Source organism: Podarcis cretensis (assembly GCF_951804945.1).
Source record: "Podarcis cretensis genome assembly, chromosome: 2".
NCBI classification, from domain to species: Eukaryota; Metazoa; Chordata; class Lepidosauria; order Squamata; family Lacertidae; genus Podarcis; species Podarcis cretensis.
Window position 1 is genome coordinate 126851763 of NC_137171.1, and position 24151 is coordinate 126875913.

The 24151-nt window shown below is 51.4% G+C and overlaps 1 protein-coding gene across 1 annotated transcript; it reads right to left on the reverse strand.

Moving 5' to 3' along the window:
- Nucleotides 1–6: 6 nt before the first annotated feature.
- On the reverse strand, nt 7–10628 carry RING1 (ring finger protein 1). The gene is made up of 7 exons (XM_079967783.1): nt 10483–10628; nt 9327–9410; nt 8368–8528; nt 6493–6708; nt 3231–3527; nt 1509–1677; nt 7–623 (listed from the first exon to the last, which is right to left on the reverse strand). The coding sequence occupies exons 2-7, from the start codon at nt 9402–9404 to the stop codon at nt 522–524; spliced, it is 1023 nt and encodes a 340-aa protein (XP_079823909.1). The 5' UTR covers nt 9405–9410; nt 10483–10628; the 3' UTR covers nt 7–521.
- Nucleotides 10629–24151: the final 13523 nt, after the last annotated feature.

Consider the following 24151-nt stretch of genomic DNA (forward strand, 5'->3'; position numbering starts at 1 on the left):
TCAGTCTTTCAAAGAGGCAAAAAAACTCCTTGATGAATTAAATTCCACAAAAAAGGGGGGGAGAGATAACAGCTGTAAAAAGGCCAGAGAGAAACATCTGGTCCAAGCAGCAGCAGCAGCAGCAGCAGCACCCCATCTTGCCCCCCACCATTGCAAGGCGCCCCCCCCAATCATCCCTGCTCAGGGAGGGGGCACCCGTCCTTTGGAGAAGCCAAAACAGAGAGGGGTGGGATGCCATTGCGCTCCCTCACCCCCAGCCTTCTTTGGGGGGGGGCATCAGTCCTTGCTGGGTGGGTGGGGGGGCTAAGTGTGCCGGAAGCGGTGGAGTGGGGAGGGAGCAGTTTCAGCCATTTCGGCACCCCCCCACCCCTTGCAAAGCGCTTTCATCTCCCTCCTCCTCCTCCTCCTCCTCCTCCTCCTCCTCGTCTTCCTCGTCCGAGTCCCCGTGGCGGGGGGGGGGCATGCCGGTGCCCCCCTCTTTGGCTGTTAGCCCAACAGTCTTGTGGGGGGGGTCTCGGCCCTCATTTCTGCTCCTTGGTGGGGGCATAGTACAGCTCGAGGGGCTTGCTCAGCTTCCAGTACTTCTCGTTCACCAGCTCCAGCGTGACGGATCCGTTCAGGGTCTGCGGGGAAAAAGGAGAGGAGGCGGCATTGGGAGTGCAGAAGTAAGAGAAGCCCCCCCCCCTTCTGCCCCCTTTCACCACAGACGGGCAGGGGGGCTATCAGCATAGCTGTCAACGTTTCCCTTTTTTAAAGGGAAATTCTCTTATACTGAATAGGATTCCTCGCAAGGAAAGGGAAAAGCGGACCGCTATGGCTGTCAGCTTGCAGTGAGGGCAGGCCGTTTCCCTGCAGAAATGTTCTTTTTTTATTTTCATTATTAAATCTGCATGCCGCCCTGTGCCTGTAGATCTCGGGGGGGGGGGGTCGCAACATAATGAGATTGGCAAAATGTAATTATCATGGGCAAGACGGAGAGATGTAAAACATGGATTCTATGGGATAATATGCAGTTGGAAAGGTTGACGAAAGGACACATGGGGTCCAGAGATTCAGAGAAATCTCTAAATATGGATATGCGTTTTGTAATGTTATAGTTCTGCAAATAAAAATTATTTCCCCACCACCACCCAAAAAATAGACTGGCAAAATATGAGATTCCCCCATCTGCACTGGCAACCCGCCGGCGGCTGAACAGAAACCTGCTTAGGCAAACGGTATACGGATTAAATGCGAAATATATTTCTATGCTCTTATTGCATCGTATCAAATAAAGTAGCCTGTCTAGGTGAAGGAAAACCCTGATCCTGGGACACCCCCCCCAAAAAAAGCTCCTCCCCCAGGGAAGCTCAACCTGCCCAAGCAGGCAGCAACTGGTTCCGTCTCTGCTACGGGGCCTCGAACCCAGAACCCCCTCGGCCTGCGGGGTGCAACACCCTTCATCCCTCGGGGTGGGGGGAGACCCTCCCCGTCAATGTCCGGCACCCCCTCCCCTGGCCGGCTATTACCGTGAAGGCCCCCCCAGCCGTGGTGATGTAGATGGTGTACTGCTTCTCGCTGACATCCTCCAGGGCGGGGGCTTCGGCCCCGGCCCCCGGTGCCTCTTCCAGGGCGATGCGCAGGGCCAGGTATTTGGAGAGGTGGTCCACCGTGGCGTTGGCCGTGGTCTTGACGTACCTGGCGGGGAGGGGGAGGCAGAGTTAGGGGCGCGGGGAGGAAGTTGTGGGGTGGAGGGGGGGTCTTAGGACTTGGCGGTGGGCTCCTCTTCCTTGGAGGTGCTGAAACGAGAGGCTGGGCTGGGGGTAGGACTGGATAATAATAATAATAATAATAATAATAATAATAATAATAATAATAATAATAATATATTATTTATACCCTGCCCATCTGGCTGGGCTTCCCCAGCCACTCTGGACGGCTTCCAACAAAATATTAAAATACATCCATTAAAAGCTTCCCTGTAATAATAATAATAATTTATTTATGCCTGTTGCAGGAATTTATGTATAGGTTGGGGGGGTTGCCCCTCCAGCAACGTGCAGCCCACTACCAAAATCAGCACCATTGCTTTTGTGACTTTTGTGATTTGTCCCCACAAAACACCTGGTCACAGTTTCTTCCTATCTGTTCAAAGGGCCTCTGCTGCACGATACCAAATGTACCTATTCACTGATAAATGTCTCTGGCTCACTGGGAAAACTTCAGAAATTTGTATAGACATGTGAGCTCAACTACTCAGCAGCCCCTCTGCCTGAGGGATAATTCCTGACATCCTGATACCTGAGTGCCAGACAGGTGGCCATTCCAGAAATAACAAACCCAGATGAAGACAAAAGGGTGTAATGAACTTGGCTGGGAAACAGGGAAATGAAAATATCTCTCTTGTTACACTTGATGGGTGTTTGGTGGAGGGCAAGGAGAACCATGGGGCAGGGTCCAGGATGCTCAGATTCCTGCCACCAGACCTCCCCTTTCATGATGTAACCGTGATGTATTAGTGATGTAGATTGGGGAGGTGTAACATGGGGATTAAGGTAAAGGGACCTGGACCATTAGGTCCAGTCGTGGCCGACTATGGGGTTGTGGCATTCATCTCGCTTTATTGGCCGAGGGAGCCGGCGTACAGCTTCTGGGTCATGTGGCCAGCATGACTAAGCCGCTTCTGGCGAACCAGAGCAGTGCACAGAAACGCCGTTTACCTTCCCCGCCGGAGCGGTACCTATTTATCTACTTGCACTCTGACGTGCTTTGGAACTGCTAAGTTGGCAGGAGCAGGGACCGAGCAACGGGAGCTCACCCCGTCGCGGGGATTCGAACCGCCGACCTTCTGATTGGCAAGCCCTAGGCTCTGTGGTTTAACCCACAGCGCGAACCGCACCCCATAACATGGGGATGAGCAGCTAATAAAAGTTTGGGGTCTCTCTTGTTCGGGGCTTCCATCTTGTTCCACCTTGTGGCAGGTGGGAGTCCTGTTGTGACAGTCTTCAATCAAGACCAAGCCTACTGATTGCTGTTTTGCTCTGGTCTTCCTGTTAACATTTCTCCGTTAACATACCCCACCCATCTGGCTGGGCTTCCCCAGCCACCGGGATAACCCCCGGGGGTCCCTTCCAGCCCAATGACCCCCCAGCAACCTTCCCCAGCGCCCAAGGTGGCTTCCCACTGGGGTGGGTGTGCTCGCAAACCCCCCCTGGACGGGTCAGGAGGGTTCCCCACTGCCCCCCGCTCACCTGGTCTGGGCGTAGGCTCCCTTCTCCACCAGGACGGGGTGGGGCCGGAAGACCAATTCGATCTCGCTGCTGCCGGGCTCGGCCCCTGGCTCGGGGCTCCGGCGGCCCCCCTCGTGCGAGGTCTCCGGCTCGGCGCACGACTCGTCCGAGGCCCGGGAGCGCTTGCAGCTCGGCCCGGCCTCAATCTGGCTGGGGGCTGAGGCGTTGCTGAGGTGAGAGCGGCTGTCGCAGTTGTCCTCCGCCCCGCTGAAGGTGGTGTTGTCCGACTCCTGGGGGTGCTTCCGGGCACGCTGCCCCCTGGAGGAAAGAGGCGGGAGCGTCACACACCAACCGAATAAAACTAGCAAAAGCTCAGGCGGAACTCCCTGCCTCATGATTCCATTGTACAGTTATGGTTATGTTCCTTTCTACTCTGCCTCTTTCCCTGGCAGGGACTCAGGGCAGCTCAGACCCAAAGCAGAAAGAGCTAAAAAACATTGGGGTGGGAGAGCAGCCGTTAAAAAACAACTAAGCATTAAAAGGATAAATATATGGTCTATTAAAGGACACAGGTTTATAGGATTCCCCAAAGCTGGTTGGAAGAAGAAAGTGTGGCCAAAGGACAACAAGGATTTCTCTTGCACATTATTAATCTTGCATTATTATTAATTAATTATATTAATTAATTAATATTAATTAATAATTGATTATATTAATAATTATATTAATAATATCACCAGGCTTTTAGAAAACATCTGAAGGCAGCCCTGTTTAGGGAAGCTTTTAATGTTTGATGCATTACAGTATTTTAATATTTTGTTGGAAGCTACCCAGAGTGGCTGGGGAAACCCAGCCAAATGTGCGGGGTATGTATGTATGTATGTATGTATGTATGAATGAATGAATAAATGAATAAATGAATATATATATATATATATATATATATATATATATATATTGTTATTGTTATTATTCCCCAGAATGGACTCAGGGCAGTTTACAGATAAGATAGAAAAACTGGAAAACATCATAGAAAAGACAATAGAGAAAAAGCTATTAAACACTTGTGTGTGTGTGTGTATGTGTGAGTGAGAGAGAGATTAAGAATACAGGTAATTACAATCAAAACATCACCACATGATCCCGCTTACAACGCCTTTAAAGAAATCTATGAATAATAATTATTATTGCTGCTGCTGCTACTGTTGCTAGCTGACATTCCAGGCTAGATTGAACCCTGGTGTGCGTTCCAAGCCTACCATCCTATGATTCTACACGTCTGGGTAATAATAATAATAATAATAATAATAATAATAATAATTCCTCTATTATTAGATTTCCTAAGCACCTCCTCTCAGCACTAGATCCCAGGGAAAGTGGCCTCAGCATAGAAATATTAAAATCAAGCAATTTACAGTCGGAAGCAGAAGAAGTCGAGTTTCTTGGCACAAAACACACCTAATAATCTTCACTCCAGACACCCTGGAAATTGTTTTCTCTGGAGGATATACTTAAGCATTTATGAAAGTGAACGAAGAAATAATCTGCACGGCATTTTAAGAAATAATCCCCTATAGCAATTGCAGAAATGTGCCTGTCTTTTGCTTTTAGTCTCTCTTTTCATAATATTATTGTCAGCTTCACCCTGTTTACTCCCAGCCACTGGTTTTTTATTTTTAATGAATGCATCATACTATTGCATGAAGACGACGTAAGGGACTTTTATTCATTAAGCAGCAGTCCTGCTAAATGAAATTAAATATATACCCCCCCCATCTACTCAGCATCTGCCTGCAGCGTGTCAACCCCAAAATCAGGTGGGGTTACTTTGAAATCAATCCAGATGCTCAAAATGCTGGTTTGTTTCTACATGTTTATTTATGGCATTTTCATCGGAATCGTTTTTGCCATTTCGATGCCCCTCCCTCTCCCCCACCCTCTGGAGCTCCTTTCGGAAGAAATAAATCATAAATAAATTAAATAAATAAACGAGCTTGCAAATTCCATCCACATCTGCAAAAAAAAAAAAAAAGGCAGAAGGGGAGGTTACAGCTGTTTTTGGAATCCTACAGAATCATGGAATCGTAGAGTTGGAAGGGACCCCAAAGGTCATCTACTCCAACCCCCTATAAAGCAGGGATTTCAACACAACCCCCCCATCCAATTTGAAACCAAACTGGACCCTGTTTAGCTTTCCAAATGTGCCAGTAGATTTTGTAAAAGAAGAAGAAGAAGAAGAAGAAGAAGAAGAAGAAGAAGAAGAAGAAGAAGAAGAAGAATTTATTATTTATACCCCGCCCATCTGGCTGGGTTTCCCCAGCCACTCTGGGCGGCTTCCAAGAGAACACTAAAATAAAATTACCTATTAAACATTAAAAGCTTCCCTAAAGAGGGCTGCCTTCAGATGTCTTCTAAAAGTCTGGTAGTTGTTTTTCTCTTTGACATCTGGTGGGAGGGCGTTCCACAGGGCAGGCGCCACCACCGAGAAGGCCCTCTGCCTGGTTCCCTGTAACTTGGCTTCTCGCAGTGAGGGAACCGCCAGAAGGCCCTCAGTGCTGGACCTCAGCATCCGGGCAGAACGATGTAGGTGAAGACGCTCCTTCAGGTATACTGGACCAAGGCCGTTTAGGGCTTTCAAGGTCAGCACCAACACTTTGAATTGTGCTCGGAAACGTACTGGGAGCCAATGTAGGTCTTTCAAGACCGGTGTTATGTGGTCCCGGCGGCCGCTCCCAGTCACCAGTCTGGCTGCCGCATTCTGGATTAGTTGCAGTTTCCGAGTCACCTTCAAAGGCAGCCCCACGTAGAGTGCGTTGCAGTAGTCCAAGTGGGAGATAACCAGAGCATGCACCACTCTGGCCAGACAGTCCTCAGGCAGGGAGGGTCTCGTCCTGCGTACCAGATGGAGCTGATAAACAGCTGCCCTGGACACAAAATTGACCTGCGCCTCCATGGACAGCTGTGAGTCCAGAATGACCCCCAGGCTGCGCACCTGGTCCTTCAGGGGCACAGTTACCCCATTCAGGACCAGGGAGTCCCCCACACCGGCCCGCCTCCTGTCCCCCAAGAACAGTACTTCTGTCTTGTCAGGATTCAACCTCAATCTGTTACCCACAATCCATCCTCCAACCACCTCCAGACATGTGGTCCCAAATAACAAGGTTGCGCTGGGAAGACCCAGAGGAGATCCGAAAGGGATCTGGCTGCGAATCTCGAGAGGATGTGGATCTCTCTCGGGGTCCGGGCAGGAGACCGCCCCCCCCCCCAGCCTGAGCCCCCGTACCTGTTCATGGCCTGCATCTTGAGCCCCTCCTCCATGCTGCTGCGCAGGGCCTGCTGGTTGTGCAGGCGGTTGAGCTTGGCCAGGACACGGTCTTGGTGCGCCTCGTACTCATCCCGGCTGGGGTAGATCTTGGAGATGAGGGCGTCAAAGTTTGGGTCGGGGCGCAGGGAGCGCTTGGAGACCAGCTTCTTGCGGCAGGTCGGACACTCCTTGTTCCTGCGGCGGAGGAAACCGGGAAACCAAAATCAAGGAAGCAGCAAGAAAGGGTTGCGGGGCTGCAGCGCTTGGAACGCCTTGCTTTAGAGAGGGTAGGACTTGAACCCGTGGCTTCGAGTTAAAAGAAAGGGGATTTTCTTTTCTTTTTTTCCTTTCTCCTTCTGTGTTGGAACTCCTATTTGGGGGCTTCCCTGGCTTTTTTCTGGCCCACGTAGGACCAGTCTGGATAGTTAGCCTTGGTGAAGACTTGACGTTTTCATCTCCAAAAAGTTTTTGATTTGAGTTCCACTGAAATGAGGCTGCATTTTAATGTTTTAATGTTGTATTTTAATTTTGTTTTTTAAGCTGTATTCTAATCAATTGTTTTTATATTTGGTGTTAGCCGCCCTGAGCCCGGTCTTGGCTGGGCAGTGTATAAATTAAATTCATTATTATTATTATTATTATTATTATTATTATTATGGCGCAACATCAGGAAAAAACTTTTCTGGCGGTAAGAGCTGCTGCTTCCCGTTGCTTCGTGCCGCGTGCGTGAGATGAATAAACACCCAGCAATAAAAGATAATGGGAGAGGATTTATCCACCTAAACATTAGGAAGAACTTCCTGACAGTAAGAGCTGTTTGACAGTGGAATTTGCTGCCCAGGAGTGTGGTGGAGTCTCCTTCTTTGGAGGTCTTTAAGCAGAGGCTTGACAACCATATGTCAGGAGTGCTCTGATGGTGTTTCCTGCTTGGCAGGGGGTTGGACTCGATGGGCCTTGTGGTCTCTTCCAACTCTATGATTCTATGATTCTATGATCCCAGCAAATTATTTGTCAAAATTACAAATACCCAAATACAGACGGTCATTTACCCTCGCTAGATTCAACATGCTGCCATGTGCCTTATTGCAGGGCAGATTCGAGGGTAACCCATAATACGCGGAACGAGACCGCCCCTGCGGCTGGATGGAGGTAGAAACTGTCGTGCCTTGTTACGCTGCCATTTCTACGGGGAGATACGCTCGGTTTGTATGAAAAATCTCCAAATGAATCCGATGTCTAAAATCCCTGGTAGGGGACAATGATCCTGTGGTCACGTTATGGGTGGCCAAATTCTGTGCGATTGCCATAAAACCTGGAGAACAAGCTGCGCCATCATAATGACTGAGGCCTTAAATGATAATTTTAGGTTATATGTTAGCAACTAAGTTTTAATTTGCAGTGGACGCTCGGGTTGCGGATGTGATCCGTGCGGGGTACATGTTTGCAACCTGGAGTGGCACGTCTGCACTCGCACGGGTTGTGATTTGGCGCTTCCGCGCATGTGCAAAGCGCAATTTAGCCCATCTGTGCATGTGCGACCCCCGAAACCCGGACGTAACCCGTTCCAGTACTTCCAGGTTTCGGAGGGTCTGTAACCTGAAAAAACACAACCTAAAGTATCTGTAACCCAAAGTATGACTGTATATATATATATATATATTTAACTGTTGCTTCAAGAGAAATGCAACTGTCAGGCACAGATTTCGGACCAGGTACCCATTTGTAGTCGGGCCAGATTCACAACTAACCCCAGACAGCTTGGGACCAGCTCACTTGCGGGAACTCGGGACGGGCCTTCCTGGGACCTGCCTCTCTGCCGCCCCCCTGAATGCCACCCCCCCAGGCCCCACGCACCCGCTCCGCAGGGCCGTCACGATGCAGTCGGAGCAGAATCGGTGCAGGCACTCCTTTGTGGTCATGGTGTGCTTGAGCATGTCAAGGCAGATGGGGCACATCAGCTCGCTGTGGAGGCTTCGTGGGGAGACGGCAATCTCCGTCCCGTCCATCACGGCCTCCTGAAAAAGAGAGAGCTGAGCAAAATGGGAGTGTGGCTGGCCTTGCAGCGGGTTGATCTAGATGACCGCTGGGGTCCCCCTCCCAGCTCAACAATTCTACAATTCAGCTGAGATTCCAACACTACGACTCTATGATTCCAGAAGCCCACCGGCAACCACCCCAGTTTTTTTTTGCTGGAAAAGCTTGAGAATCTATTATTATGAATCTATTCATGCCAAAGCATTTGCGAACCGCTTGATTTAATGCTTCCAAAATCTCCAGGCAGCAGACAGCATATAAAACGATCAGCACGAGCGCAAAAATGCAACAGAGAATGAGTAAAAAAACCAAAACAGCAGTGCAGAGAGAAATAAATATAAACAAAGGATTTGGGCAAGTCAGAGAGACTTGTCGGTTTCCTACACACAAACGCCCAGGACAGCGTACAACTTATTAAATAGTGTAGAAACCCTTAAAGATAAGAAGTAATAAAACTTCTTAGCAGGAAGCACATCAGTGCAAGATGCCCTGCGAATTGTGTTTATTCCTCTAGCAAAGTACAAATAAATACCTAGAAGAAAACAAACGGAGGGCAATTTTAAAATTTTTTTTACAAAAACTCCTACCGAATTTGTGATCCCCTTAAATCTGGAACCTGGAGAGAGACTTAGAAGATCTTCCCACCAGACCTGGATATTTGAGGGGCGGGGAAGGTCAAGAGAAAGGGGGCACTTCCAAGGTCCCTTGCGGCCCCTGCCCCAAACCAGGCCCACCCCCCTGGCCTCAGGCCTGCTCTTCCTCCTCCTCCTCCTCCTCACCTGCGGCGTCCGGTGAAGTTCGTACAGGCTGAGCTCCCAGGTCTTGCTGGCACTCTGCACGTTGGCCGGTGTCGCCATGGCGGACTGCAGGGTTCAAGGCAGGAAAGAAGAGAAGCGCAGTTTAAATTCTCAGAGAGCCGCCGGGTCGGAAGGGGACCCGAGGGTCATCCAGTCCAACCCCGGCCCTGCGAGAGCCCAGCCCCAAACAGGAAGAAGAAGCCCAGAAGTGGAAGGGAGCGGAGTGCAAAAGCAGGACCAGCGCACAGAGCTGGGAATGTACCAAGCCAGGCACAGCGGGGATTGCCAGCCTGGCAGCCCCTCTGGGTTTCTTTGGACTTGTCCAAAAACGGGGAGGGGGGTTGCTCCCACGATACTGATAATTTTTAAGCTAGCACGGCAAGCAGGGTTTGAACCTGGGGTGTTTGTATGTGTGTGCAAACCAGCATTCTCCGGTCGCAGGCCACAAAGGGGCTTACCCCTAACCCCTTGGTCCTCTGTGCATGCTCAGAGGCACTGCTCCTCCTCTTGCTACTCCCACTTTTTGAAAGTCTCAGATTAACGCTGTTCATTCTTCTGTTTGACAGATCTCAGAGCTGTGGGTTCGAGCCCCACGTCGGACAAAAAAAAAACCCCTGCGTTACGGGGGGTTGGCTTAGATGACCCTCAGGATATCCGTCCCAACCACACCGTTCCATGATTCTAGGATGTTGTTATTAATTTCTGCGCAAACCATCCTGAGGTTGCTGCCGCCGTTCTGTCTACAGATCAAGCGGCAACGAACTCTTGCGATACGTCTGTATATGAAAGATAAGCGCGCGCACTCGGACTCTGCACGTGCTCAGGGGTAACCCCACCCCCCTCCCCCTTCCGTCAAACTTCACCAAGCGGGGGAACGGGAGTGGGGAGGGAAGATTCGGAGCTGCACTCTGCACGTGCTCAGAGACCCCCCAGTCCTTTGCCAAAGGGCGGATGGGACACACAAACCAGCCCCGGATGGGAGCAGCGTTGCAGCCCAGGGGCTCCGGGGCTGGAAGGGAGGCGCGCTCGGCTCTCCTTTGGGGGCAGGACGGGGGCGCCCCCCAGACCCCTCCGCCCCCCAGGGAGGGGCTCCGGGGCTCCCTCTGCCCCCCCCACTCTGAGAGGGGGATCCCCCTACCTGCTGGGATCCCCGGGATCCCCGGAGGCGCCTCTCCGTCTCCTTCGTCTTCTTCTTCCTCCTCCTTCTCCTCCTCCGGAGGCGGGAGAGGGTGGGAACCTCCGAGGCCGCGTCACTTCCTCTCCCCGCCCCCGCGCTGACGTCACAGAGCACGAAAGAGAGAAGGGGGTCTCCCCGCCTCCCCCGCCCGCCCGGGACAGGCAGGCAGGCGGCTGCTCGTCCGGTGCAGCCCGGGAGCTGCCCCGGTGGGGTGGCTGGCTGGGGGCGGAAAGGGGCCAGAAGAGAGGAAGGAGGGCACACACCCCGCCCCCCACTTCAAGGGGGCCGACCCCCCACCCCCAAAGACAGCTTCCCCGGGTGGACAGCAGCCTGCGCCGGGGATGGATCCATCCCGGGTCACTTGGGGCAGGTTTTAAGCGACGCTTTTCATTGGATCGCAGAATTGTAGATGGGACCCCCAGGGGTCATCCATCCCAACCCCCCGCGACGCGATCTCCCCCCGGCCTCCTTCTGCTTCTTTTTCCGCTCGATTTGTGACTCAGCCTCCGAGCGGCTCGCCGGAAATATTGACATGACGGGCGAAAAGGATGAAGAAGCCTTGAGCATAATCAAAAGCAGAAGAGATGTGCTTTGACTTACTTATTTTTACTTAATTACTTACGTGCTTGCGATTTATTTAGGAAAAACCATAAACCGCTTGACCGCGGAAAACCTCAAAGCGGCTTACAGAAAAGGACCATAAGACTATCAATTTTAAAACACATATTCTTTATTGGAAAAAATAAAAAGCACGTGATTACAATCGTGCACAGAGTCAGATCAGACACACAAAAAGAAGAAAATTGATTATCAATAAGGTTAATGAGATGATCAATGAAGTGAAACAACTGTGACAACTTGGCACTTTTGAAAAGTTGAAATAACAGTCGGCCAAAAACAGATTTATTTGGGGTGGGGGCGGGTTATTGGGTTGTCCCTGTTTTTATTTTGATTATGTAATCTGTGTGGGTTTTGGGGGGGGGGGTTGGGTAATTTTATCTTCTGAACCGCCCTGATACCTGCAGGTACCAATAACAAACTTGGTCTCTAAGGTGCTACTGGAAGGAATTTTTTTTTAATTTTGTTTTGACTACGGCAGACCAACACGGCTACCTACCTGTAACTAATAATAATAATAATAATGCCTACTTTCCAAATATCTGGGCAGGCTTTCCTGAATTTTTGCCTGAATTTGGACGGCCGTCTGTCAAGGAACCCTGTTCAGGGAAGTTTTTGATGTGCGACATTTTGATGGATGGAGGGGAGAGGGAAATATAGGGAGGTCAAACTGGGCTGGGGGTGGTTACCCATCACCTCCTGGCAAATAGAAGGGGAAGAAATGGAGGCGGTGAGAGATCACTGCAGATGGTGACAGCAGCCACGAAATTAAAAGACGCCTGTTCCTTGGGAGAAAAGCAATGACAAACCTGGACAGCATCTTAAAAAGCAGAGACATCACCTTGCCAACAAAGGTCCGTATAGTTAAAGCCAAGGTTTTCCCAGTAGTGATGTATGGAAGTGAGAGCTGGACCATAAAGAAGGCAGATCGCCAAAGAATGGATGCTTTTGAATTCTGGTGCTGGAGGAGACTCTTGAGAGTCCCATGGACTGCAAGAAAATCAAACCTCTCCATTCTGGAGGAAACCAGCCCTGAGTGCTCACTGGAAGGACAGATCCTGAAGCTGAGGCTCCAAGACTTTGGCCACCTCATGAGAAGAGAAGACTCCCTGGAAAAGACCCTGATGTTGGGAAAGATGGAGGGCGCAAGGAGAAGGGGACGACAGAGGACGAGATGGTGGGACAGTGTTCTCGAAGCTACCAACATGAGTTTGACCAAACTGCGGGGGGCAGTGGAAGACAGGAGGGCCTGGTGTGCTCTGGTCAGGGGGTCAGAAGAGTCAGACACGACTAATGACTAAACAACAACAACACCTTAACAACACCCCCCTCCCCAGATAAGTGTGTCAGAAATCTTCTTGAGATGCAAGGCAAGAACACTGCTTCTGTCTGATGTGAAATCCTCTTGTTCCTTTCTTTCGGCTAAAGAAGAGACATTATTATTATTATTTAAACTTTATTCCAAAACCGAAAAAGAATTACAAACATCAAATTCAAAATCCACATTCGTTTCGTAACATAAGCCTATTACATAGCTGACTAGATTAAAATTAAAATATACCTAATTGCTAGAGACTTCTCCTTGCTATATATAAATGCAACGCAATTAGAAATATTATGTTAGACATTTTTATAAATTCCCCACTCCCCTTCACCCATGTGTGATCTCAATATATTTTTTTTTTAACTTCTTCCATCTTGTTGTTGTGTTGTTGTAGTTTAATCATTATTCAATTGATTCTTTCATTACTTCCCTGCACGTTTCACACATTACCTATTGATATTCCAGTTCCGGAACCCCGGCTAAAGAAGAGACTTGTGGCATCCGAAAGCTCGCAGATTTGTGTGCGTCTCTCATTCTGATGGAACCGGATAACGGCTGGGGGGTCCCATTTTGGAGGAGGGGGAGGCAAGAGCTGAGCTTGTGGCTGCTGCTTCTTCTTCCCAGTCCTGGCGCCTGGTTGCCATCTGTGAAACGCTGGGGGTGATCACAGACTACAATTCCCATCATTGGGGGCGCCGGTTGTCGGGAGTTGTAGTCCAGCAGGCCTTGATTAAACGGCAGCCGGGGTCTGGGGAGATTTGGCCTGGCCAATCTGAACACAAGCCCCGCGGCGTAGTGTTTGAAAGCTACACCCCAGGAATGAAGATCTGCCATTCTCAGTGCCCTTCATGAACTACGGTTCCCAGAATTTTGTGGTGGGTGCGTGGTGCAGGCTTGGGCCGGCTTCTGTCTGGTCAGATATCCTCTCTCTCTCTCTCTCTGGCTGAAGAAGAGACCTGTGTCACCCGGAGGCTTGCCCATTTCCGTGCGCCTTATTCTGCGGCAAGAACAGAAACCGTCTGCGGCAAATCATCGCTTCCAGAAAGAGCGCAAGTGGCGGGTTGTGGGGAGGAAGACAGACTGACAGGCGCCCCCCACCCCCACCGACCCCAGAGAAAAATCTGTGGGGAAGGAAGCGCAGCCCCAGAGAGGCTTGGCAGGGCGTCTTTGGCTAACACTGACAGCTAGTTTGAAAGGGGCCGGGGAGACCACCCAGGCTCTGCCTGCCCCATTGTCCCCACTGAAAGGGGCCTGGGCAAGGATTATAGGGGGCGGGAAGGGGGGGGGTCCGCTGCCTTGTGCGGCTCCTCGAGCAGCCGGCTATCCCACCCCTCCCCAAAGGTCCCAGCCCCCTCTCTGCTCAGGGGGGCGCAGAGTTGGGCTTGGGGAAAGCAAACCCCTATTTGGGACGGCATTTTTGCAAAGGACTTGGCTCCCTCTCCCCGCTTTGGGTCTGGCTGGTGGGGCGCCCTAAGCCCTGCGGGGAAAGAACTCTGTGCATGCTCAGAGGCAGTCCGTTGCTCCCAATCTTGAACGCTCTCGGGCCCCAAAACAGGTTTGACGCGGGGCTGAACACGAATCCGGATGACTTAGGGGAGTCCCCTAAATTTGGGGGGCCATCGCCGCTCGGGTTCCGCAATAATCATACTCCTTCTAAATGATAATTTTATTATTATTTCTTCTCCTCCTATCAGACCGGGTTCCTCCAGCCCCTCTGAGCGGTTCATAGCTAGTGCCCCCCACCATATAGAGAGAGATTGCATGTTGGTTTGTTTTTGTAATCCTTTTATTTTTATTAACATTTTCGGAAACATTGTTTTGCACATTCCGCTCAGTAAAATAATAACACAACCAAACCAAGAGAGGGAACGATTGCTTGCACGTTTATTCAAAAACCAGTTAAAACTGTTAATCCCAACGAAAGGACGGTCTCCAGACCAGCAACGCTGCCCCCCCCCCCACCTTCCGCTTGCAAAACCGGCATTCTCTGCCACTGAGACCCGCGCAATTCAGTGGGTTGGGATGGATGCTCTCGTGGGGTCCCCTCCAGCTCTGCGATTCTGCCCTTCCATGACCTTTGTCGGCATCAAACCTCCGGCTCGCGATGTCCAGACTCAACTCTCAGGCCGAGAGACAAGAATTGCGTTTGGACAATCACGGCCCGGGGCTCAGGAGCGTCGGGGGGGGGGCGGGGCGGGGGGAGCTGGAGTTTCTGGTGGGGCAGCGGAGGGGAAGTCCTGGGAGAGGAAAGCAGGTGGGGAGGCGCCCCTTTTTCTGGAGGCATTTAAAGGAAGGGGCTGCAGGACAGATAGGAGCAATTGGGGGGCGCTGTGGCTGCATCTTGCATTGAGCGCGGGCGGGGCTCGGATGGATGACCTCTGGGAAACGTTGCAAACTTTTTTGCTCTGAGATTCCTGCATTGGGCTAGATGATTCTTGGGGTCCCTTGCAAATCGACAGCTCTGCAATTCCCTTTTTTAAACTTAGAATGTTATGACTATTCAGCAGTGCATAAATACCTGGAATAAATAGTCCTGCGGGTATAGGGTGGTATTATAATAATAATAATAATAATAATAATAATAATACTACAAGGAAATAAATAATCCAGTTCACATCTGTGCTTCTCCTGCAGGGTTTTTGGGACAGCGGCAGGGGGATTTGTCAGCGGGCAGGACAGCAAAGTTCTTCCTTCTCAACCCGTTTCCTTTTGGGTCGCCAACTGCTAGGGATTATTTCTAGGGGGCTAGACTAGATGACCGCTTGGAGCCTCTCCCAATTCTACGACTCCACCATTCTCTGGTTTTGCCTCTGAGTTGGTCTTGTCTGCCCCTCTTCCACACCCTACATTTAAAGGCACATTCTCACCCACCCAAAGATCCTTGGGAACCGCAGTTTGTTGCAAGTGTCGGGAGTTATAGTTCCGCGAGGGGCGAACTACAGTTCCCAGGGTTCTTCCAGGGGCAGCTGCCTGCTTCAAAAGTGCCCTGCGGACGGACACAAGGCGATTCAGAAGGACGCCTCGCAGATCTGCCTCGGTGCTGGATGTTTCCGATGGGGCTCTTACTGCTCCCAGGATGTGTGGCATAGTGGTTAGAGCGTTGGGCTGGGCCCAGGGTTCGAATATTTTGTTGGAAGCTGCCCAGAGTGTCTGAGGAAGCCCAGCCAGATGGGTGGGGTATAAATAATAAAGTATTATTATATAAATTATTATTATTGAGGGGGTGTCTCCTCCATACGTGCCCCCCCTGACCCACATCCAACAGAGAAACACTGGGGAGAAACTCAGCTCAAGGAACTGGGGGAGGGGGGAATAATTTAAAGACTATATGAAGAGCTATATTGGATTTAAAGATGAATTCCGGGTCCCTGGGATGGAAATTTGGGGAAACGCCATCTAGCAAGATGGGGGGGGGGGGGAAGCTGGATATTAATGACAGCCAGGAGCTGTTCTGGACAATTTTTGTCTTTTGAATCATAGTTATATGCATAGGTGGGAGAGAAGTGGAAGACGCTCTTTGGGCTCCCATTTTTGTTCTTTTGGGATTTTTAATTCTTGAGAAGCTTCTCTTCATTTTATTCATATCATATCATAGGAACCCAGAACTGTAGAGCTGGAAGGGAACCCCAAGGTACAAACCCCAGCAGGTAGGAATGTTTTGTTTTCTGAAGACTTATACTCTGTTTGGAATAAGAAGACGCAGAAGAAGAAGAGTTGGGTGGAAAGAGGAAGGACCCCACCCCTGGGAGAGGGATCAGCCGGCCGGAGGGGCCTTTCTCAGGTGGTGTGTGGGTTTAGAATTAGGATATAACGGCAGCAGAGGGCTATCCATATATAATGTTGTAATTTATCATGATCATCATTACTGCTACTACTAATACATAAGAATAATTTATCATTTCCTAGAATTCTGCTATTCTATTTCCTTCCTTTTCTTTTTCTCTCCCTCCCTCTTTTCTTCTCCTCTTACAACTTTTTCTTCTTTTTTTTCTTCTATTGTCTCTTCTCATTATTTCTCTTTAGACACAGTGTTACACGTTGAAAAAATTTAACGCTATATATAGATAGATATAGATATATTAGATTTATATGTAGATATAGATATATATAATTGTATATAATATGTAATTGTATATAGTATATATACACTATATACTATACTATAATATATAATTGTATGTAATATAATAATTATATATATATATTGAAGATTTTCTTGATTTACAAAAGTGTGTGCAATGTCCCTCTCTCGTATCCCCCCCCCATGTAACATTTTTACAAATCAGTTTCATTTGTTGAGACATTAGGAAGAAAAAGGGTTATATATATATATTATTTAAAAAAGGGAAAGGGAAATGTAAGTCAGCCAGCCCCTGGGAGTCTGGGGGGTGTATTGCCAATGTAGCCCCCACCACACACACATCATCCCTGAGACAAGCCGGCCTAGTGGTGAGAACAAGGGCGCAGCCTTTGTGACTTTTGCACATGCTCTATGGGAGTCTCGTCACAGGACGAGAGGCCCAGGCATTGTCTCTTGCCATCCATCCCTGGCACGTAGGAGGGTGAAGGGCAGAGGACAGTTATCATTTGCTGGAGCATGGAGGAACATTGCAGAATAAAAATAATTGTGGAGTTGGGGGGGCACTCCCGAGGTCATCTAGTCCAACCCCCCTGAAGGGCAGGAATCACAGTGGAATAATTCACAGCAGGTGCCCCCCTGCTGAAAAACGTCCAGCGAAGGTGAGTCCGTCCCCAACCTGGGGCCAAGGAAAGGTTGCCCAAATCTGTCCTGGACGCTTTAGTTGAGATTCCTGCATTTGAGGGGCTTGGACTAGATGGCCCTCAGGGTCCCATCCGACTGTACGATACCACGATTCCATTATTCCATGTGGCCCTTCTTCTTTGCCGCCCTGGTCTCCGTAGGAGGAAGGGAGGGATATAAACTGGGTAATCAGGTAAAAGAAGGAAGTTTTTAATCTGGAAAAGCAGGGTATTTCTAAACGGAGATCTATAGACAGAGTGTGAGAAGTAAATGGATCCGCTTTTCGTCTCAGGAAATCCCATCCGCCGAGGCTGCTCTCAGGGCTGAACTTTGACCTCCCTCCCAAATGGGAAATCACATTAATTCAATCTGCCCAGGCGAGGGAGGGAGGAAGGGCTATATATTTATCCGTTTGTTGCATTTATTGCATATCCCAACATTTTCTCCGCAAGAAGACCAAGATGGTTCACGTGGAATTGTGGGGAAATAGAGTTGGCGGGGACCCCTGGCGGTCATCCAGACCAACCCCCTTCGATGCAGGAATCTCGGCTAAAGCATCCGAGGAAGGAGAGTCCATCACCGCCATAGCCAAGCAGCTCTTACCCTCAGAAAGTTCTGGGTTCGAGTCCCCCCCCCTTCCTTCCCTCCGCACCGCAGCTCTGCGAGGAGGCAGCGACTGGTCCTCAAAGGTCACTTGGGGGGATCCTGAATCACGGAATCCGGAACGCTGGAAGATTCAGGACAGATAAAATCATTCCCTTCTTCCCGTGGAACTTTGGAACTCTCTGCCACAAGATGAGAGCCACCAGGGATGAGAGCCACCGCTGTCGTAAGACTCTGGAACTCCCTACTCCTAGTTGTGGCGGTGGTTTGGGGGGGGCTGTGCAATCCCGCCCGCCCCCCGGCGAGTCCTGTGGAGCCTCCCCGTCCATAGGCACTCTACCTCTGAGTCTCAGCTACTGAGGCGCAACGCTAGGGATGGGCACGGACTGAGTGCGGCCCCTCCTCGCGCATCTGGTTGGCCTTCGCCGCCCCCCCTACTTTTGCTGGGGGGGGGCTCACACTTTCCCTGCGGCCTGGGGTTCCCCCACGCGGCGGGGATAGGACTCCCCGCTTCCTGCGCAAACCGGCCCCTCCAAAAACCGGTCACGCACCCGATGGATCCGACTTTGCCTGGAAGATCGCTCAAACCGGCAGGGAGACCCTGCTGGAAATGAAAGGCCGGTTCAGCCGATGAATAAACTTCCTTTCTCCAAATAATTGGTTAAAAGGGAAAGTGTGAAGAGGAGAAGCGCCCCTCCCACAGGCGGCCCCCCACCCCACTTTGCAAAAAAATAAAATAAAATGGGTTTTTTCTTGAATGCAAAGCACCCCAACCCCATTTCTCCTCGGGTCTTGGTAAAATCAGAAATCCTCTCGCTGCTGGGAGCTGTTTTGAGGGGGGGGGGTTTCCTTCCCCGCCCCCCCCCCTACGCACCGGGTGGGCTGGATGACCCTCGGAACCCTTTCCGACTCTGTGGCCTTCTCGGGGGAAAACCCTCTGAAAGCTCATGGAGGGCGGTGAGGGGTCCCCGACTTCACACCCAATTTTAGGGAACTCAACCCCCCCCCTCCATAAAAACCTCCTTGGGACATTTGGCACGGCTGCCGAGGGGCTTTAGACGCCCCCTCTATCCCCCTTCCCGCCTCTCCGAAGCAAGAAGAGGCCGCCTTTATGGGGGGGGTGCAAATTGGGGAGGGGGGCGTCTTGCAAAGGGGGTTCCCAGCCGCCCCCCCCCCCCGATCTAGGCAGCCTCGAGATCGCTGCTTCCTCGCCATTAGCGCCAGAAAGAAGGAGCCGGGCTATTTATTGAGAGACGCGGCGATAGATGGAAAAACCCGGGAGTTCTAATAAGGTCACTTTTAATTTAATTATCAATCGACGAATCGTTAATTGATTGAATAATCGTTCATTAATTATTAGTTATGAGCTAGCTATTAACTTTTTGAAACACCGGGAGTTCTAATAAGGCCACTTTTCATTTAATTATCAATCAATCAATTGATTGATTAATCTTTAATTAATTATGAACGGGCTATAATTAAAAAAAAAATACCGGGCCACTTTTCCAATTCATCATCAATCATTAATTGATTCTCTAATCGTTAGTTCATTATTAGTTAATAAACTAGCTATTAATTGTTTTAAAATAATCGCTAATCCCCCGGCCCTCGACGGCAGCTCCCAGGGCGGGCTACAACCATTCGGAATTTAATCCCGTTAGAAACCAGATTCCCGTCTGAGGAACGGGGTGGTCTCTCTCTCTCTCTCTGCCCCCCCTGCACCCCGAAATGCAAGAGCCCCCCCGGCTCCACTCACCCCAATCCATCCATCCTTCTTTCCCTCGTCCAGGCGCGTCTCTTTCTCGTCCTCCGTCTCCTTCTTCCATCTCTTTCTGATGCTTCGGAGGGGCTGCTGCGTCACTCCAGGGGGGTCTCCCTGCCCTCCCGCCCCCAGGACAGACTTGGGGGGGGGGCTGGTCCGGTGTCCCAGATGGCGCTCGGGGTCCAGCCTCCCTCCCTCCCTCCCCACCGCCCGGTCCCATCTGGCGCCATCTCTGAAGTCTCGGAAACTCCTGAGAAAGCAAAGCGCACCCCCAACTCTGTCTCTCCTCTACTCCCCACCCTCGTGGGCCCCGATCCTCTGGGGTCCCTCTGCTGAGGGTGCCTTCCCCCCCACTCCCGTCGCCCCCAACCCGAGCTTGGCCCCACCCGGGACCCCAAGGCTGCCCCACAGCCGTCCCCTAAACTCACCCTAACTTTCCCCTTCTCGCTGGGCAAGAGTTATTCTAGGCAACCCAGGAGGGAGATTTGGGGGTGAGGCAGAAACTACTCACAGCCCTGCCTCCCCTCTGCCCCATTTCTGCGCCCCCAGTTCCTCCTCTCGGGGGTCCCGCTGCCCGGCCCAGCCGCCTGCCCGGCCCCCTCGGCCGGCCTTTGGGGGGCGAAGCGTTCCGGCCTCGCCCTCTCCCTGTCTGTGCAGCTGGACCCACAATAGGCCCCAGTGATGTGGGGTGGGGGAAGAGAGAGAAGGAGGTTGAATAGGGGGCGGCCGCCTCAATAGGGGAAAGCCCCCTCCCCTCCCTCCGTGTGCAGGGTAGAAAAAAGGGGGGTGGGCTGGAGAGCCACCCAGGGCGATGGGGGTCACCGTGGCCAGGATGGGGGGCGGATGCAGTTGCCACGGAGACGCCGAAGGATGCCGAGGAAAGGCCTTGGTGGGGGGCAGGAGGGCGAGGAAGGCCGAGGACCCCCCAGCGGGTCAGGGAGCACCCAGCCCGCGTTGCAGCTGGGGGTGGGGGGTCGGGTGGGTGTGGGGCGGGGGTCCCTGGCGGCCTCTGGTCTCTCCATCCTCGCCTGCGCTCCCCCGCCCCATTCCGTTGCCCGGGGTGATGCGCCTTTCAATGGGAGGTAGCAGGAGCCGGAGGCTTCAAACAGAGGCCGGAGAATAGGGGCTGGGCTGGGCTGGGGGGTGGAGAGTGAGACCCCCGGCTAATCCCCCTCCCCTCCTGCCTCCCCCTCTCCCCTTAACCCTAATCCCCCCTCCTCCTCCATCCCCAATTCAATTCAAGCGACAGAAGAAAGCGGTTGTCTATCTCGCACACAGGCCCCGCTTAGGGGGAGTGAATATGGGGAGTGGGGGGGGGGAGAGGAAGGGAGAAGCCCACTCCCCACCTCGGCCTCCAAGGGAATGAAGAACCAAGCCCGTGGGGTGGGGGGGGGTGAGCCCCAGAAAGTCGCCTTCGGAACCTCTCCCAGATACCACGTGGCAGCGCGATGGGCAAAAACCAGGGCAGGCTCTCACCCGGGTGGGGGCAAGATCTCCCCCCCCCCCCGCGCCTCTGAACAGCTCTTCCATCTGCGAGGCTTGCTAGGAACCGGCGTCACGCAACACACACAAAGTTTTGGGGGGAAAGTTCCCACCAAAACGGCTTTTGCGCCTTGGGCAGAATCACAGAAACTGTAGCGCTGGAAAGGGACCCGCGGGTCATCCATCCCAACCCATCGCAAGGCAGAGAAAGAATCGCCCCCACAGCAGCGATTCCTGCCTTGGACCACCAGATGAAGGTGGTTTTTCCCCCCAGGAAGGAAATAAAATGGCCCAGGAGGAAAGGGAGATCTATTCATTCAAGCTTCTTGTGCAACGTCCTCCCCCCCCCCTAAATTATAAATATTCCCCATAGGAGGGATTCGCGCGCAGAAAGAAGCGTCAGGGAAGACCCCCGCCCCCCGCAAACCCCTTTCCGATGGGGGGGGGGTCAGCGGAGGGGCTTTGCTGCCCGGCAAGATCAAATCGCTTTGGACGGAGGAGGGGGGAGAGGTTGTGAATATGCCCCCTCCCACGTTTCCCACTCCTCTGGCTGAGTCAGGAAGAGCATCTGAATAATCTCAGTTGCTGGGGGGGGGGGGGGAGGCTCTTGCTGCCGCTGCTTCTCGGGTGATGTTGGGACCCCCCCTCTGGCCTGATCCTGTTGCGGCTGCGGGCAATTCCGACCTCTGCAAAACGTCTCCGCAGAGGGAATTTCCGCGCAGGATCAGGCAACGTTGGGGACCCCCCCCCCAAAACAAAACACACCTTCCATTCCTGTGCGAGGCAAGCGCGTTTCGCTAGCTCCAGACATAGCAGCCAACTCCGAGGTGCTGAGGTCCCTATGCTCGCCCCCCCCAAGGAAATATTTTAAGGGGCCGCCCCAAAAAAAGTTGATAGGATTTGCCATTCAAATAGCGCGCGTCATGGGATGGATTACGCAGGGCGTCGCTTATTCCGCCGCCCCCTCCAGCACAACAATATTTTATTCAAGTTGGCCCCCCTGGCTCCAGGTCAGCACCCCTGGCAAGGACCTCTGCACACTGACAGAGCAGAATCCTAGAATGGCAGGGTTGGAGGGGACCCCTGAGGGTGGTCTAGTCTGACCCCCTGGGCTCGAGCATCGATGGCAGAGGGCCTTCCAAGCTCTGCTTCAAAACCTCCAACGAAGGAGAGTTTGGTGCAACAGCATCTTATGTATTGAATTTACTGTACCCCCCCCATTTATTAATTTATTTATTATTAATGTTGCAAAACGTATGAAATCTTTACATAATGATACATATACATTATATTCTTAAATTTATATACCGCCCTTTGTCCAAAGATCTCAGGAAGGAATGATAGATAAAAAATTCAGGATAAAAGTGCAAAATAAGCAGTTAGAAGAAAAATGAAACAATAACACACATTTCAAAGGCTGTAGAATATTCAAAGTATTGGTTTAGAAACACCCCCAAAAAAAGGAAAAATATGATCGGTACTGTATTAACTTTTGTATTGTTCTCCATAAAACCTAGTGAAATTTATTCAGAATAAAAAAAATAACAGAATGTTAACCAGCCCAAGGTGCTGTTCTGGTTGCCCCATCTTCAGAAGGATATTGTAGAGCTGGAAAAAGTGTTCAGAAAAGAGTGACTTCCCTTTGAATAATAAATGTGTTTTTTTTGGGCGGCTTTTTAGCTTAAGAGAAAAGGCAAAGAAACAGGAGACACGATAGAATTTTGTGAAACTGCATGGCAAGGAGAAGGCAGGCAGAGATGTTCTCCCTCTTTTGTAAGACTCGAACTCAGGTCCATCCCAGGAAGATTTGGGGCAGATGCTTTTAAACTTTGGAACTCCCTGCCACAAGAGGCAGCGAAGATGAGACAAATTTAGGGAGGAAGAGGTGGCTGTTGATGGCTCCTAGGCAGGATGGTTCGGCTCTGAATCCCAGCTGCTGGACCCCATAGGAGCGGAGAGGGCTTGTGTTCAAATCCTGATTGCCGTTTTTTCTAGAACCTCCCCGCCCAGAGGCAGTCTACCGGGAGTCCTTTGGGCCTCCCCAAAGGCGGCACTTCCTAGTTCCTCTGCACTTGGGTGTTTCATGCGCACCTCTGGTGGGAGTTTGCGGACCAGATCCTGCTTTGAAATGGGATTCCCAGGCATGAGAAGGGTCTGCTGGGTCTCCTCTGCATTGTCCGCTAACCCTTCCTTCCCTGGACAGGGTGGGAAGGCCCAGCAGGGCTGCCTTTGGGTCAGGGGGTGCAGACAGGGGCCCCAACCCACTCAGCGGCTAATCCTCTTTCTCCCCCAGAGGAATCAGGGCTGCCTTCCCAGAACACCCCAATAATCCCTTGGGCAAACATTCATTAGTGCAGGCTCACAACTGGGCAGCCACCCATAACCCCCCCCTGGGATTAGCAGGCAAAAGGGGACCCAGGCGTCCGGGATCACCCCCCCCCCCCGCTGCCTACGAGAAGGGCAAACCCGGACCAAAATATTATTTTAAGAGTCACGTTAAAAAAGGATCATTGCAGCCGCTGTAGGAAAGGCACTCTGCACATGATAAAGGCACACTAGTCCCTCAGGTTCTAAAGTTGAGCCTGGGTGCTTTGAGACGAAGGGCTGCTTTCATTTTGGGGGGCTTGTGGTTTGTCGTGGGACCCCAACGGCTCATGTGGTACAGATCGTGCTGGACTGTACCACTCCAGGCTGGGGGAGGTGTGTGTCTGCTTGTGGGTGTGCAATTTCCTGGGGCGCTTCTTACACAAACGCAAGCCACCAGGAAAAATTTTAAAAAAGAGGGTGGTTGTGCAAGAGAGGATGATAAATACAATCGCTCCTCAACCAAGAAATCCTTTAGTGCAGCGGAAGCAGCAGAGGCAGTGGTTGTGCAGTGGTTAGAGCACCGGGCTGGAACCTGGGAGAGACCAGGGTTCGAATTCCCCGTCAGCCATGAAGCTTACTGGGTGACTGGGCCAGTCCTTGCAGGGTTGGTGCGAGGATTAAATGGGGGGGGGGGCGCGATGGCAACAGGAGAACCAGATAGCCCATCTTGAGCTCTTTGGATTAGAAGCTGATATATGTAATAAATGAATAA